This window comes from Lonchura striata, chromosome 11 (genome assembly GCF_050655825.1).
Source record: "Lonchura striata isolate lonStrDom1 chromosome 11, ASM5065582v1, whole genome shotgun sequence".
Lineage (NCBI taxonomy): Eukaryota > Metazoa > Chordata > Aves > Passeriformes > Estrildidae > Lonchura > Lonchura striata.
Genome location: NC_140713.1, coordinates 18,120,702 through 18,137,545, shown reverse-complemented (window position 1 = coordinate 18,137,545; position 16,844 = coordinate 18,120,702). Strand labels below are relative to the sequence as shown.

General features: G+C 56.6%; 1 protein-coding gene across 1 annotated transcript; it reads right to left on the bottom strand.

Moving 5' to 3' along the window:
• Positions 1-2,968: 2,968 nt before the first annotated feature.
• On the bottom strand, positions 2,969-16,838 carry SLC9A5 (solute carrier family 9 member A5). Its single transcript, XM_031505842.3, has 16 exons — positions 16,650-16,838; positions 11,503-11,805; positions 10,681-10,844; positions 10,320-10,398; positions 9,448-9,625; positions 9,097-9,317; positions 8,710-8,912; positions 8,100-8,189; positions 7,901-7,971; positions 7,106-7,235; positions 6,869-6,957; positions 6,609-6,735; positions 6,324-6,494; positions 5,705-5,774; positions 5,417-5,548; positions 2,969-5,040 (listed from the first exon to the last, which is right to left on the bottom strand). Exons 1-16 carry the CDS (start codon positions 16,780-16,782, stop codon positions 4,574-4,576), a joined length of 2,628 nt encoding a protein of 875 aa, XP_031361702.1. The 5' UTR covers positions 16,783-16,838; the 3' UTR covers positions 2,969-4,573.
• Positions 16,839-16,844: the final 6 nt, after the last annotated feature.

Here is a 16,844-nt window from a genome sequence, read left to right as displayed (position 1 = left end):
AGTCCTCGGGGATTCCCACAGTTTTGTTTGCTCTTCCAGGGAAAAGCGAGGAAGTCTGAGCCACGAAGGAAGGTGTGCATCACCCCGCCCAGCTCCTGCTGACCTAGAGGTCCCTCTGCTCTTGCCTGTCCCCGCTGCAGCCTGTTCCCTTGCACAGCCGGGCCTGGGGAACGCCTGCTGGGGAAAGGCGCCCTGCACCCGACGGGTGGCCCGGCCGCGGGGACGGTCCCCAGCCCTGCGGGAGCCCGGGGCCGCTCAGCGCCGGCAGCCGGCCGGGGCAGCCGAGGGGCTGGCTCCGCACCAGCCGCAGGGGGAGCACAAAGGCTCTCCCATCCTGGCCGCTCTGCCCTGGAACGCAGCATGGGAAGCGCTGCCCAGCGCGGATCTGTTCCTCATTATCCGCCCGGCTGCCGGATCCCGGCTTCGTCACGCCCGCGCACAGCCCCGGCCGCTCGCATCCCGCCGGGCCGAGCAACTCCTGCACACCTGGGGCCGGCATCCCCTGGCGTTATCCGCAGGGTAACGAATTATTCCCTTCCCCACCAGACAGAGGAGGCTTCCAGGGAGCAGGGATGGCTGCTTCAGGTGCAAAGAGTGGGAAGGAAAACGCAGAATTCAGGGGAGGTGTTTGGTCTGATCGCAGGTGGGATGGACGCCTGGACAGATGGACATTAGGAGGCAGGAGCAAGGAACAGACTGATGTGTCTCCAAAATATTTGTACCAGATACAACCAAACTGAACACCTCTCCTGAATTCTTCTGCATTTGCCTTCCTGCTGCTCTCCAGGAAAACATGAGCATGGCCAAAGCCTCTGCCATGCTTTGTGTGAGTGAGAGGTGAGGAGCTGGCTCCTAATCACTTGCTTCCCCCTGCTTCTGCCTGTAGAGAGCAATGTGAAAACCTCCCAAGAGGGTGTCAGAAGTGCTCCAGAAACCGAGCATGATCAGCAACTACACATGTGAATCAACAGCACCCTTGCTGCAGTGGAGAATGTGAAGCTGGCAGGTTCAAGAAAATTATTATTTCTTGGACTGGGTACCTGTGAGACACAACTGGGTGCTAGTTCCAATCAGGGTATAAATATATGCATGTATATATGTCAGAGAAACAGCTTCAAAAAAATAAGGCAGAGGGGAGGTACCAACAAGGCGGCACACGGAAACCTCAGCCCAACTATTCCCAGAGAAGCACTTGGAAGAACAAGAGGTAACAGGGACAACCTTCCCCAGGGGAAATATTTACTGAGTGAAAGGAGAAATTCATTCTGTGCAAGACTGCTGTAGCTGTGGTGTGGCTTTGGGACAGGGACAGTTGACACCTCCATCATCAGGGACATTCCAAATCCAGTGGGACAGGGCTCTGAGCTACCTGGTCTAGCTTTGCTACCAGCCCTGCATGGAGCTGGGATTGGACCATGTGCTTCCCAAGCCCCTTTCAGTCTGAATTTTACCTGATGCTCCAATGTGCATTGTGCAAAAGCAATGTGGTGATTTTAAGACTCACTTGTAAGATGGCCAACACCAACCCATTACCCACAGCTCTTCCACACAGCTGATGTCAGATCTGCCTTACATCCCCTGCTGACTTCACAAGTTTTGCTACCACAGAGGATCTGGAGGAGCTGAGTGCTGGAGAAAGCAAATGTCTGTGGAAAAAATGTGCGGGTTTAATGGCAGGCTTTAAACAGAAGCCTGGGTGCAAAATGATAGGTCTGTGATAGTCTGCCCTGGGATGGGGTTGCTTACAGTCACAGTTGGAGGGTTGTGTGTTCTGGGTTAGAGTCTGACAAGCAGCTCCTGTGGCTGTGCCTTACTCTGTCCTGGAGAAGCAGAAGTTTGGGCACATGCATTCGTGGTTTGGCCCACTCGTCATGTTTTTCCACTGAAGCAGTTCAGTATTTTTAGGCTGACAGAGAGGACTCTGCTATGCTGGAAGGATCAGAGCAGTCCTGTGCGGGCAGGACACTCCAAGGTGAAGTGCAGAGAGTGAAGTACAAGACTAAAACCTGGCCAGGAGCCACCATCCCTGCTCACAACAAGGGTGGTTTCACAGTGGGAAGAAGGGGCTCCAAGCTCCTGGCTGGTGGCATGGAGAACCTGCACACACATTAGCTGCTAGGCTCAGATGTCTGGATGAGAGAGCAGCAACCAGCCCCAGCATTTCCTGAAGCTGAGATGTCTGCTTTCCCTCCTCTGAGGACCTGAAGGATGCAGACCCACCTCTTCCAGGAAACCACCTGGCCCACACAGCCTGGTGTGCTGCCAAGGCGATTGTTGCAGGCGATGCTGGCACTGGGGTCCAGCACGCAGAGCACAGCTCAGCCAGCAGCGTTGGTGTGGGATGCAAAGCAGATGGGGAATGTCACAAGGACCAACAGCTTCCAGAGGGGCCAGTGCAAAGCTAACAGGGCTAGAAGCTATAACTGACCCTGCCAAAAAGAACCAGGGGTCGATGGTGGATGCCAGGTTCAATACAAGCCAAACATCTGCCTTGTGAATCAAGGAAACCACATTTAATTTCCTTCAGGAAAAGCAGAGGCCAGGAGATCAAAGGGAAGAGCCAAACCAGTACACCACTGATGCAAGGAGGCTCCTGTGACCCAGAATACCCTGAAACAGACCCCTGTAAAACAAATTTTTGGCAAGGAGAGAGGAGATGGGAAGACATGGGCTCTCAGCACGCTGGTGGCTGTGCAGCCCCAGTTCTGGGCAGAAGGGCCTGGTCTCTTGCTGGCTGCTCCCTCTGCACAGCCTAACAACGGCTGCAGGCAAGCATCTCTTCGGAAAGAATTTCACATTTTCCACAAACTTTATGGAAACCAGGAAATCCAGTTAGGCACATCAAGAGAGGGGGGTTGGGGCCTCGGGTGGAGAAGAACGGAGAGGCACAGGGACGTGGTGCCTGCAGAGGAGAACTGAACCAGGATGGGCAGAGGTTCCCAGACAACAGACAGACCAGACCATAATGTCTGCTCCAACTCCAATTTATTGAACATTACAAAATACTCTGCATATATTTTCACATTATAACAATATCCTTGCAAATAATATATTAAGTTCTTGAGTCATTTGTGGTGCCCATGGCTACAGAAAACACTGACCCAACTAGAGATTTAGTATGGCCCAATATCAGAAATCAAAACTAGAATAAGTCATACCAGAAATGCAAAACTATATAAAAACCTTTTAAAAACCTCATGCTCATCTGGTGGAACAGGTACAGAGCTGAAGGGCCTCTGCTGACAGGGCTGAGGGTTCCCATCAGCTCACCTGCTCCACATTGGACTCATCCACCCAGTGCATCCAAGTGTCCCCTTGGCACCTGCTGTCTCAGCACACCCATATAGCTGAAAAAGGCAGGCTTTTATCTGCTTTGTAGCATTATCAGTCCAAGTCCCCATTTTTCCCAAAGAGGAGTGACCCCCAAGCCCCTTGCTCTGCCAGTGCCCAGCCATTGTGCTCTTTTGTGTGCTGAGCAGTTCTTGGGGTGCAGTATTTGGCCCTTGGGCTCACACCAGAAATAATTCATCGTGTGGGCCACCAGCTCCCATCACTCTCCGAGGAGGGAACAGGGGTAGCTGGGATGCAGGTGTTGGGGACAGACCTGTGAAGATGAACACTGGTCACACCCATCACCCCTGCTCCTGATGTACATTCATACCTGCTGCGTGTGCCACCCCTGGCACCATGGCCAGTTCTCCCAGCTGATGCACCCCAGGCAACTGGGAGACTCAGACGTGGGCAGAATGAACACCAAAGACACTGTGCAGGGCAGCTGCCTGCCAGTAAAGCCAGAAAGCTGAACACTGCAGCTGCTGGGAACACACCCAGGCGCCAGGTGTGGGGCTGGCACAGCAGTTGGCTGTCAGAGGAGTCCCTGTGCATACAGGTTCACTAGCCCAGCTCCTGCTGGAGCCAAAGCCCAGGAGCGCTGCTCCCAGTCCTGAGAAAGCCATGGCCTCGCCTCTGTGGTGCCTCCATAGCCCGGGGAACACGGGGCTGTCTGGCAAGGAGCCTATCTCTGAGCTCCTGGCTGAGCTCCATGCATGTGGGGAGCCAGCATGAAGTCAATGGCTCAGTCACTGGGTGTGGGTGGGCTCTTGCTCACCACCGCTGCTCTCACCCCTTTTCCCAGAGGTCTCCTCCTCACAGCCAGGCTGGAGACCAGCTCACTCTTACACCTGTAAGCAAGCCACAGCCCATTTTCCAGCAGCCACCACCTCGAGGCAGCACAGCCATGACAGGATCAAGTCTGTTCAGGATCCCAGCCCTGGGAGAAATATCTCTAACTTCCCAGCTGCAGAGATGTGTAGGGATCAGAGAGGAAGAATGAGGTTTGGGATCTGTGCCTCCCTGGGTGTCACAGCACAAAGACCAATTATTGACCAGGTTTGCATCAGTAGGTGCATGGGCAAAGCACACCCTGGAGAACAGCTCCAGCAGGAGTACTGGGTTCTCCTGCCACTCCTGGAGTTTATGGAGACACACACAAGCTTTGCAGTGCAAGACAGAGCAGTCACCAGGTCATAGCCTGTGTGCAGCACTCAGCTCCTTCCCAATCCACAGAGGTGCCTCAGAGGTGGCTTGCTCTGTTGAACATCAGCCACCTGGGCTCTGCAGAGGGTGGCATCCTGCCCTGCTCCTCTGTGGCCATCAAAGGCTGCAGCTCCTGCTGCTCAGGACCGTCCGGGCTGCTGTCACTCTGGGACCGGCCGCTCTTGGAGACATGGCTGGGGAACTGGAAGCAGGAGCTCTGCTCTGGCATTGCCTGGCTCGCAGACTGGGGCTGCTCCTCCAGCACAGGGCAGGCAAATCTCCTGTGCTGATGTCCGCTCTCGATGCCTGGGGGGGAAGCGATGCTCTCCAGGGAGGAGATGCTTTGGTTCCACGCCTTCTGCATATCCACTGGCACAATTTTGGTGGTCTCCGAGGAGACATAAACAGCCAGATCAGCCTGGTCTCCTTTCCATGGCAGCTCCTTCTCTGCTAAGGTTGGCGATGGAGGGATGATGCAGGGGCTGGGGCAGACATCCAGGCTGCCTGGAGATGCAGATGAAGGAACAGTGAGAGGGAGCTTGCACAGTGCTCAGTCTCTCCTTGGACCCTGCAAACATTGCAGAACTAACCACTACCAAATGGCCATGGAACCCTAGAACATCCTGAGATGGAAAGGACCCACAAGGATTATGGAGTCCAACTCCTTGCCTATGCAGAACAACCCCAAGAATCACACCATGTGCTGGCCCAGAGATGCAGGACACAGGGTGATTCTGCCATGCCTCCAGAGGACAGTGATTCTCCCATTCATGCTCTGTGGACCTTGGTTTTGCCCAGGCCATGGCAGCTTTGCTCCACAGGCAGAGGAAGGATAAGCTACCCACTGGCAGCTGCCCCGGCATGGAGCATTGGTGCCTACCAGGAGTTGTCTTTCCCTGCAGGACCTCATCAGTGGCTCGAGCAACGAACACAATCCCCTCATCGTCCTCCTTCTCCGTCTCCGAGCTATCGCTCTCCTCCTCCTCTGAGCTGACCATCACCAGGACAGGAGCTGCAGGCAGATGGAGGGGCTTGGTTTGGTGCTAGCACAACCCTGGGTGCTGTCATCCCACCGAGCTGGCAGTGGGCAAGCACAGCAGGTGCTCCCATCCCATGCCACCAGGTCCCCTTGCCAGGACCTGCCATCCTCACCTGCCACTGGCCTTACCTGCATCCTGCCAGGGAACATTTCTGTGAGTCTTCCCGTTGGGTGTCTCTTTGGTCAGAGAGATGTTCTTCTGTGAAAGGAGAAGAACTGGCTGAGACCTGTCCTGGGCAAAGCCCAAAACCAAAGAGGTGGTCCTGAAGCCAGCCAACACTGGGCATGCAGATTCCCACCCTGGCTACATGGCATATGGTTTGCATCATCATGGCCCCACAAGGAACTGCTCAGCTGCAATGGCTTCAAAAGCCTCCAATCAAAGATACCTAGGGATCAATTTGAGGCACAGTGCCACACTTCTAGGCCTGGATCTGCATCAACACTGAGGCTGCTTTATGTTGAGTGCTCCTGCAAAACAAACCAGGGGCTCCTCCAGGGCTTTGCTCAGTGAAGAGCCACCCTACAGCACTGATGGCATGCTGGGGACACATGGACACACAACACCTGCATGCACACATGCAGCATCAACAGGACTGAGAAGAAATGAGCCGTTTTCCCCTCTGGTTCTGGAGCTGCTGATGCCCTGCAACACCTCACCTACACCCCAAAAGGACCTCTCTTACTGCATCCTGGGGCGGCCAAATCTCAGAGCTAGGAAAAGAACAAGAGCTTGGGGAGGACTTACCTTTTTCCTGCCTTTTTCCTTCAGCCTGGCCTTGCTCTTGGAGGAGCAGACATTGTGCTTTGTGGACTTGAAGGTCTCCAGACGCCTCTTCATGTTCTGCCGGAAGATTTCTTTATCTTGGCGCTCTTGTTTATCTGGAGAGATGAAGTGACGGCTGTAGCTGGCCTTGTACTGGCCGAGGGAGAGGCAAAGAGAACAGGGTGAGCAGCTGGCCCCATGGAGCCCCGTCCATCCCTGCTCCTCCTGCGGGCGCTGCTCCCCTCAGGGTGGCCCGGGAGTGCTCACCCGCCGGCGGGGCTTGTAGAGGCTCCCTCGCAGCACGTGGTGCATGGCAGCGTCCTCCTTGTCCCGGCGGCTCCGCACCGTGTCGATCACCTGCAGATCCAGGCACGCGCCGCTCCCGCTCTCCCTCCTGCGGGAGATGGAGATGGATGGGGTCCCTGCCAGCCCCCTGCCAGCCCTGCTGCAGCCCGCCCCGAGGGAAGAGGGTGGCTGCGAGGGCCAAGGAGGTCTGTGCAGGAGCTCAGAGGGATGGCTGTACTCACAGGAGGTTTGTGACCGATGACTCTGACATGGATGTGCGGCTGGGCATGGAGGGCAGCGCCAGCTTGGCAGCCGAGTGCACGTGGCCACCCTGGGAATTAGGAGGACAAGGCTGGCGTCAGGACAGCAAGGAGCCAGCTGGGATGGGCAGGTCCCCACTGCCTGGCCAGAGGGTGAACATGAAGGGAACCTCTCCTGCCAGTGCCATTCTGCTGCCTGGCCAGCACTGCTGCCTGTACCTGATCAACAAAGCTGATAGCATCACGGATGTTCAGCTTGTAGTAAACATCCCAGATCTCATCCCGCAGCCTGTAGGCAGATTTCCGCATCAGGAGCTGGCTCAGGTATTTCTTGTCAAACTGCTCCCACCTGCCATGAGATGAAGACACAGGCAGTTTAGCTCCCATGGTGTACCACGGCCAGGGATATCCACACAAGGCTGAGTGTCCCAAGTACAGCAAAGGGAGGCTGGGCACGCAGGACCTGGCTGTGCAGAGGGACACACTGCCAGGGAGAACAGGAGGGGAGGGGACGTGGTGACCCTTCAGCCTGCCCAAGGGGAAGCCAGACACTATCGGGTCTGTGAGAGGCAGTGGGAGTAGGACTGGGGCCACACTGCTGGAGCACTTCCCCTGCAGGAAACAGGCTTTTTGCATCCTTTTCCTGTCCCTGTGCTGCAGATAAACACTGCCCAGGCAGGAACAGGGCTGTTCCCTCCTCAGTGCCCAGCACAGTTCCATCCATGAGGAGGCAGAGGGCTGTTGCCACCAACATGGACACCCCAAGTTCTGACCTTGGCAAGCAATGTCAGCTCCACGGCATCCCCAACCTGACCTCTCTCTGGGATGTTTTTGTCATCTTGGTCTGCTGCACCACAGCACCAGATGGTACCTATCCAGACTGATGGACAGACATACAGCCTTCCTGTCCACAGGAAGGGGTGTCCTCCTGGGAAAACCCCAAGATATCCCTGTGGCTGGCATGCATCTCCCATTCACAAACAGTCAGCAGAGGATCTTGTCTAAGACACTTACTTGTCCCGCCAGTAGTGGTAGCCATGGTGCCCCACGATGTCCTCCACCGCTGCCAAGATGTGGTCAAAGGCCTTGAGTGAGGGGAAGAGGGTGAGTGCTGGCAAGGCTGTGGATGCCCCAGGGATGCCAAGGTCATACATGGTCCTGGCCCAGCCCCACAAGTGAGGGGAGCTGGGGAGCCTCTGGCACTATCACTTACGTGCTCATGCAGCTCCTCGTTCAGCGTGGGTTTGTGGTGGTCACTACGCTTCACCTTCAGCCATGTCACCAGGGGTTTGATGGTGAGGCCCTAGAATGGCAGGAGAAGGCAAGGGAAAGACCGGGAGGGCGAGAGGGTGCATGGCTGGGGCATGGGGAGCAGAAGCAGCACGAAGTGACTGGGGACAGTGGCTGTACCAGCCACAGATGCCCCTGTAAACCCGACCCCTGTGCCATGATGTGCACCCCCAATCATCCTTCCCCATGACTCATATTCATCCTCCCCATGGCTTCCCTTCCTAGGGTGCTGAACGCCAGAGCTGGGGCCCATCAGCAGCTTTGTAAAGAGAACAGCCTGGACAGGCATGCACACTTGGAGCTCCTGGAGCCAGTCCAACCAGAACAAAATGCCAGTAGGAAAGAAGGTGCCCATGGCCCCACCACTGCAACAATCCCCATAGCAGTCCTGCACACCTGCTGATGGATGGGGTGCCAGAAAGCACTGAGGACCAAAGGTCACTTTAAAAAGATACTTTCCCAAAGCACATGTCCCCAGGCCAGTTCTGGGGCAAGAAAGCAGCACTGGAGGAGGGCACAGTGCCCATCCTCACCTGCACAATGACAGTGAAGAACACCACCACGATGGTCGTTGCCACAAAGTAGTCCTTGGCTTTCACCTTTTCCCTGTCCAGCAGGATGACCAGGGCAAAGGCCACGGCCCCACGGAGGCCTCCATATGACATGACCACCTGGTCGATCCTGTCCAGGGGGATGAGGCGGAAGCGGTTGAGCACGTATGTTTGAAGAACAACACCTGGGGAAGAAGGAGGAGGAGAGCCTGGAATTCTGGGAGAACCCTTCCTACTCCAGCAGCACAGCACAAAATCCCAGCCAGGATGTATGGCTGGCCTTGTGCCCCAACTTTCCTGGGCAATATCCCTTTTTGGCATGAAAAGGGCTGTGTGCTACCAGCCATATGCACAGCAGGACAGACTGACCCACGGCTCTGAAGAGCAGGATAAAGAAGAGGGTGCCCAGCACCAGTGCTGTGTCCCATGTCCACTTGGAGGTGTCCACAGCTGAGATGCCCAGAAACATGAAGATGATGGTCTCTGAGCTGCTGGCCAGTGTCTTCATGGTGTACTTGACCGTGGTGCGGGATTTCTGGGAGATGTTGGCTTCCACGTACTTCTTGCAGCAGATCCCACAGAAGGTGACTCTGCAGAGGGGCAGGAGGAGATGGCATGGCCCTATGGCAGGATGAGGAGTGGGTCTACTCACTGCCTCTTGCTGCTCAGCACTGCAACCCCAATTTCCTGGGTTCCCCGGGGGGATACCCCAGTACTCACGCCAGGATGGCGGAGAGCGAGACCATCTCGGCAGCGAGGTAGGCGACGTAGGCCAGGAGGAAGACGAAGAGAGGCTCGATGATGCGCACGCGCTTGGTGAACCGCGTGATCAGGGCCAGCAGGAAGGCGAAGAGCAGCCCCACGGCTGTGCCCCCCAGGCTCACCAGGAAGAAGGAGGCTGGTGGGAGGAGAAGTCTCGTGTGAACCATAAGGAAGTGTGCCCACCTCCTGTGCCCCACAGCCACGCCATGCTGGCCAAGCACCACGTTCCCACCCAGGTCCCCTCCAAAGCATCCCATGGAGCACAAAGCTTTGGATGATCCCATAGCATCCCCTGGAGCACCCCTGCTCTGGGCTGATAGAGTTGGGGTTGTTCAGCCTGGAGGAGACCCTGGGGAGACCTCAGAAGCCCTTACAGTACCTGAAGAGCGCTCCAAAAGAGCTGGAGAGGGACTTTTGACATGGACATGGAATAACAGGACAAGGGACAATGGCTTCAGACTGACAGAGGGCAGGATTAGATTGGGTATTAGGAAGAAATTCTTCCCTGTGAGGGTGGTGAGGCCCTGGCACAGACTGGCTGTCCCATCCCCAGAAGTGTTCAAGGCCAGGTTGAGGGGGGCTCTGAGCAACCCTGTCTAGTGGAAGGTGTCCCAGCCCATGGCAGCAGGGGTTGGAACAAGATGAGCTTTAGGGTCCCTTCCAGCCCAAACAATTCTGCAGATCTATGCTGATGGCCAGCATGTGACACATGGAGATGACAGAGTTGTGGTGCCCAGTGCCCACCCCACAGGACAACAGCTCCTGTGCTTGCCGCCCTCCACTTCCACAGCAGAGGAGGAGGTGGAGGGGCTGGTGTGGCAATTACTCACCTACCCCCTTCACGTAGTCTGTGGCGTGGATGTGCGCTGGGCCCAGCTCCACAAAAGAGTTGAAGACCTTGTACAGCACCTGCAGGGAAGGCAAATCCCTTGAGAAACACAGGGCATTGCCCTGCCTTGAGAGGGGCAGGAAGGGTCCTGTGGAAGAGGCATTTTCCACCCCAAACCTGTCAGGTAATAGCTCATTTCAGCAAAGTCTCCCAGAGCCAGGAGAGTGGAAAGGCCAAGAGAGCATGGCATGGGTCTGCCCCCAGCTCAGGGATGTCACCTGCATCCTCTGCCCATCCTGGGGAATTCCAGCACCTTGGACCTTGTTGGGCTCAACTTTAGAGTCCCTCAAGCTGCAACTCACCACGGTGACAGCATCATTTAGGAGAGACTCGCCAAACACAATGATGAAGAGGGTCTCATTAACATGGACCTCTTCAAAGACAGCCAGGACTGCCACAGGGTCCACAGCTGAAATCAGGCTGCCAAAGAGCAGGAAATCCATCAGCCCAGCTTCAACACCTGGATCTGTTAGGACAGAAGGATCAAGGTCAGGCAAGCCAGCCACCTCAGAGCCCCTCTCACCAGGTGGAAACAAGCCTGTCCCTCATCTGATCCCAGTGACTTGGCTGCAGCATCTCAACTGGGAGTGCAGTGGGATGAGCCCAAAAGTGTTCCCAGACCTCCAGGATGCCCCTGGAAAAGTGGGACTTGGTGCATTCTTGCTGCAACATGAGAGGAGCATAAGGGATGTCCCTGTTGGCACCCAGGTGCATCACTGCTCCTCCAGCAGGTACCACCAGAGGCAGCTCAGCAGCCCCACCTCAGGTCCAGGCACCAAGTGGCCCCTCAGGGCTCAGGAGAGCTCAAAACACAGCCCAGGCCAGCCAGGGCCAGTGGTTCCAGCCAAGGACAGGGAACATGGCAGCGAGCCAGCAACGCTAGCCAAGGTTGGCAGACAAAAATAGCAAGACATGAGTCAGCCCAGTGCCAAGCGGCCCGTCTGTCCTGCACGCTTGACCGTTCTGCCAGAGCACCATTCCCAGGATGTCAGGATCCTGCTCGTGCTGCAATTCCTAGGAATCCACAGCAGGGAGAGGCAGTGGGCTATGAAATTGGGGGCGCTTTGCACCTCTAACCTATTTTTTGGGGGTGTGGCCCAAGCTGGGCAGCCCTGAACACCCACCCATGAGCCCGGCCCGGTGCAGTCCCCAGAGCGCGGTGCCGGTGGCGAAGGAGTTCCAGAGCGTGCCCACCACTGCGTAGGTGAGGATGGCGCCGATGTTGTCGAAGAACAGCCGGCTGGGCATGAAGTACCCCGAGTCCAGGACGATGGGGGGCAGAAGGAAGAGGAAGAACATGTTGGGCTCCAGCTGGTACTCAGCTTTCTTTGCCACGGCCAACACGATGCCCCCCAGGCCCAGCCCCAGCAGGATGAGAAGGCAGCTCTCCGGGACGACAGATGTCACCTTCCTTGACAGGTGGAAAACTAGAAGAAAAAGAAGAATGAGAGGATCAGCCAAACAGGCACATGGACAGAGCATCTCAAATCCACAGGCTTCACGGAAGGGTTGGGTGATGCATGATGGATGGGAGGAGAACAAGGGAGCATCTATGGAAAAATTGCTTCATGGCCACATATGCACAAAAAACCTTCCAGCTATCTCCCAGGTCAGGATTTCAGTTCCCTGACTCTTTAGGATTTCCCTCTCCCTCTCAGCCACTGTCTAATAAGCCAATCAGCCAGGAATTTTACTTTTGTTGGCTTCTGGTATCTACACTTAAAGGTTTAAAGCAGGCAGCGAGCACGTTCACAGTGTCACGAGCACTGCTGGCTGCTATTCAAGTGAAGAAATCCTGGAACACCGGGACATGTTACCCCACTTGGAGACGAGGATGCTCAGCCCTGGTGACAGGGTGACCTTGTTTGCATCTGTCTGAGCAAGCAGCCAGAGCAGCATGCAAACCACTGCAGCACAAGCCATGCCTGAGCACAACCTCCCTCAGCACCAGCTAACCTACCTGCATGCAACAACACAGGCACTCGGGAGCTGCAGATTTAGAGATGCTTGGAATAATCAGTTTATTCCATGCAAGGTTTGGGCCAAATCTTAAGCTGCTGTGGAACAGGATGTATTTTCTAAAGCAAACAGAGGATGCCCTGGTATTCATCCATCAGTAAGGTGCCAGCGAGCCTGTGCTCAGGCACAAGCCAGCAGGGTGCCATGCCAGCCAGCACAGGAGATTCATTCCTCCAGGCACCCTTGTCCCACAAGTCAGGGTGTCCTGTGTAACCCCAAATCAGTCCAGCTGCCAGGCAGGAAACTCCCATCCCTGGGGGTTTCTCCTCGCTAGCACAAAGCGCTGTATTGTTGCTGCCCCTCAAAAGGGCATTGCTTGAGGAAAGGCTATTGAGGGTCACAGTGATTTTGTCCCCCCATCACTGAGTTCTGCCATCATTTGTGCCATCCAGCTCAGTTCTGTGGCATGACTTGACCACCAGATGAAGAGATCTCCTGGGGCGTGGATTCCTCCAGGTACTTTGAAAGCCACCTCTGTCCTTGTGCACCCAGCAGGTACAAGGGACATTAGGGTAGGCTCTGAGCCATCACTTGGCTGCAAGCCCAGCCCTGCTGCCAACCCCAAAACCCAGTCCCTAAAGCCCTTTAGCTGGACTAAAGGTGCCCATCGCTTGTGCCAAGCTGCCCCTCCAGAAGGAAAGCTGTGCTATGGTCATGCACCAACCCTGGGTCACTCAGCTGCTTCCCTCCTTTGGAACCCCAGTGGACAGAGCAGAAGGTCTGCCTAGCCCAGGGTACTGTCTCCAGTGGCACAGACCTGGAGAAGAGCCCAGGAACAGGCAGTATTTCAGTAGGTTTCCATGTCTCTATGCCCTTGTCATTCTCCTCTGAACCTGTCCTGCTCCTGCTCTATCCTTCTGGGACAGGTCCCAGTGTCCCTGAGATGTGGACAACCAGAGAACAGAGGTTGTGGCCTCCTGTTGTTCTTCCTTTCTCCTTTCCCAGCACCTCTTAGGTGATTTTCTTTCCTTCACAGCAGCTGAGCTCTGAATTAGAGGAGATAATTGAATGACAAAGATCTGGTTGACAACCAGAGACAACATCTTTGAGCCCACTGCCCAATGTGCAGGCTGAGGACCACTTTTCCTTTAGTTGAGGACCTCAAGAGGTTGGTGCTTGGCACAGTAAGCTCCATCCATGCCCCAGCACTGGCTCCCTGCCATAATACAGCAGGAGCACTGCTGCAGCCAGCAGGGGCAGAGCAGTGAGCACAGGGGCAGCACGATCTGCAGCTCCACCACCAAGCACCTCAATAGCAAAGAACACCCAGGCCAAGGGTCTCTGCCACTGAACACCCCGGGCACAGAGCCCAGGGCACCCCCTGAGCCCCAGCCATCTCTGCTCACTGCTGGGGAACTGTGGAGATATGGACACCACAGCCCTCCAAGCAGACCCACAGCCTGAGGAAACGCTGGCTGGGCTTCATCCAGGCCGAATTCCTGCTAAATGACCACACAAGTCACTGCAGAGCCCTGTTCACCCCACACAAGCTGCTTTCACCGGTGGACAAATGGTGCTCACTCAGCGCCTGCAGCAGGCTGTGCAGCCACTTCCCACCCACGGGAACAAAGCTCTGAAGTTTTCAAGAAGGGAACGAGGCGTCCAGCCCCTTTCTGCATTCTCAGGAACATTGCCAAGATCCCTGCTCTCTGCTTCGGCAGCCCATCTGCATTCCTCGTGCTGTGGAGCTGTCCTGGCTGGCTGGGGGACCCACGAGAGCGTGCAGGGATGCTGTGGGGACATGGGCCATCCATCCTGGAAGTGTTCAAGGCCAGGCTGGATGGGGCTTTGAGCAACTTGGTCTAATGGAAGGTGTCTCTGCCCATGGAAAAAGAAATCCATGGTAGTTGGAAAAGGATAATCTCTAAAAGTTCCTTCTAACTCAAACCATTCTGTGGTTCTAAAGGAGGAGCATCAATAGGAAAGATCATGCTTGTCCAAAAATCTGCTGGCTGATGGAAAAGCTGCCAGCCTCCCCAGGAAATGGCAGCACATGAGCTCCCCTGTGTCAGAGAGAGCAGCCAGTGGGGAGAGACTGAACGAGCTCTAATTTTATACTAGTCAGGGATTTCAGCACTAAAGGTTCCCACAGCAACAGTAACTTAGCCACATGTGAATTAACTTCAGAGACATAATCATACTCAGGCATCTATAATAAAGGATTTGCCATCGAGAGAACTCAGGGCCAAAACCTGCTCTGCTCCTCCAGAGCTTGGGAAATGGCAGAACACCTAAACCAAGACATGAGCAGCTGGGGACAGAGGTGATGGTCTGAGGAGAGATGGTTGCAGTGCTGCTGCATAGAAATACATCTGTCTGCTGGCAAACTCCTGCCTGTGGGGCAGCTATGTGTAAGGAGAATGTTTGGGGACAATGCTCATCACCTCTGTGCCCCCCATCCTGTGCTCTGACGGTGGATGGAAAAGGCAGCAAAGCCCAGATGATGCCTCGCTGTGCAGGAAGGCAACACCCAAGCCAGTTTTTCCCTGCCCCGGGTGTTTGCTGGCTTGGGTCACCCCAGCATCGTGACTGCCTCTGAGAACAGAGCCCACAGTGTCATTTCCCCATCACACGGGCGTGGGGCCACTTCCTCCCCTACAGTCACAGGGCTCTGAGCTGCCAGCCCAGCTCCACAACCACAATGGTTCCTCTGCGCCAGCCTACGCCCAGTGTCCATGGCTGCCACCGCTGGCGCTGCCCTCTCCGCTCCCCAAAATCCTCCACCCCTGGTTCATCTCCTCTGTGGACTCCTGTGCACCCTGGGGACTACAGATGCCATCTCTGGGGACACCCGTGGCAGGCTGCTGCCTGCAGCCGTGCCTCCAGGTCTGGGTGTCACTATTGGCTCCAGGCTCTGAGGCTCCATCGGACCCACTGGATACACTAAACCTGGCAGCTCGAAGCTCTCAGCCATCAGGGCTGTGCCTCACAGACAGAGAGGAGAGCAGCCATCAACCCCAGGCCTGGAAGAATGTGGCAGATCTCAGGATCTGGGAATGGTCCCAGCTCAGGCCCCCCTGCACCCCCTGCAAAAAATCCAGGGTGGCTGGGGGAGCACATCAGTGGAAACCTGCACAGGGAGCAACTCTGGGGAGAGGCTGGAGAGAAGAAAATAACAGCCAGGGAAAGGAATTTTCTCTCTGATCTCCTGCAGGTAGGAGGGACGCTCTCGGCAGCTGGAGGTGGCACAGCTACAGCAGAGTGCTGTATTTTTAAACTCATGATACCTTTAAATTCATTCCTCGCGAGGCTTTAGGTCTCTCTTGCAAGAAGGCAAGGAAGGAGAGGAACGGAACATCCACAATGATGCTGGGATAGGAAGGGCCAGCTGGTGGTCACAGCTGTAGCTGTCTCCTGTGTAATGAGCGCTGCTGGACATCCCTGGCTGATCAGAGATTCCCCTGCCAAACTCTGAACCCACAACTCGAAACTCAGAGTGTGTCTGCGCCCTCACCAAGGGGGCTGTGCCCACAGTGGGGTGCCTGAGGAGAACCTGGCTCAAGGTCACGATCCCATCCTCTGGGCCCAGCACAGCAGGCACGGGCACTGTGGGGGACCAGCCCCCTGGGTACCCCTGCTTGGCACCCACGCACGGGTGTCCCCTCCCCAGCACTCCGGATGCCGGTGGGGAGCCCAGCCCTGCACAGCTCACACACATCCTCATTGTGCCTTCCCACACAGCCTCGCACAGCAGAGCCTCCCCCGGCTGCGTGGTTCTGTGCTGGGGAGCACAGGAGTCCAAGGCCAACCCCATCTGGAGTGACCCACTGGAGGGGACTGCAGGCACCTGCCATCCCCAGGCTGCTGGGGGCACATCCTGCCTGGCACTGGCACCTCCGAGCCTTTCCCCGGGGCTGCGGGGGAACAATGGCCCTGCCAACGGCAGGTGCTGTGCCAGCCTTTGGGAACATGGGACATCCTCTGGGGCTTCTCTTCTCATGAACCCTCCATCCTCTGTGCCCACCCATCCATCCATCCATCCATCCCTCGCAGGAAAAAACAGCCCGGGCCCCCACCTTTTCCTTCGGGTGCTGCCTTAACCCCGTCACCGCACATCATCCCACGGCAGGGCACGGAGGATGTGGCGTGGTCCCCAACCTCTGCCGGATTTGTCCCTGTGACCCGTGTCCCGGCGTGCGGTGACACCCCTCGTCCCGGCGCCCCCGCGCCCGCCGGGGATGCCGCATCGCCCCTGCCTGCCCCACGTCCGCTCCCGAGGGCCCGGAGCGGGTGGGGACACGGGGACACTCACCGATCTTGGCCAGGCTGGCTACCAGGATCCAGGCGGCCACCAGGCAGGGCGCCTGCACCTCCCGCCACTGCCAGCGCAGCAGCTCGGCTCCCGCCGGGGCGGCGGGGCCGGCGGAGGCCGCCGGGGGCTGCATGGCCCCGCCGCTCCGCTCCGCTCCGCTCCGCTCCGCCGCGGCCCCGTTCCCCGCCGCGTCAC

What these genes read in the sequence shown, in the direction of transcription:
- SLC9A5 (XM_031505842.3), bottom strand. Translation starts at nt 16,782, where the DNA reads ATGCAGCCCCCGGCGGCCTCCGCCGGCCCCGCCGCCCCGGCGGGAGCC. An exon ending in GCACCGGGCCGGGCTCATGG is followed by an intron (nt 10,845 to 11,502) that starts GTGGGTGTTCAG and finishes CTGTCCTAACAG; the next exon opens with ATCCAGGTGTTGAAGCTGGG. An exon ending in TCATCGGTCACAAACCTCCT is followed by an intron (nt 6,736 to 6,868) that starts GTGAGTACAGCC and finishes CATCTCCCGCAG; the next exon opens with GAGGGAGAGCGGGAGCGGCG.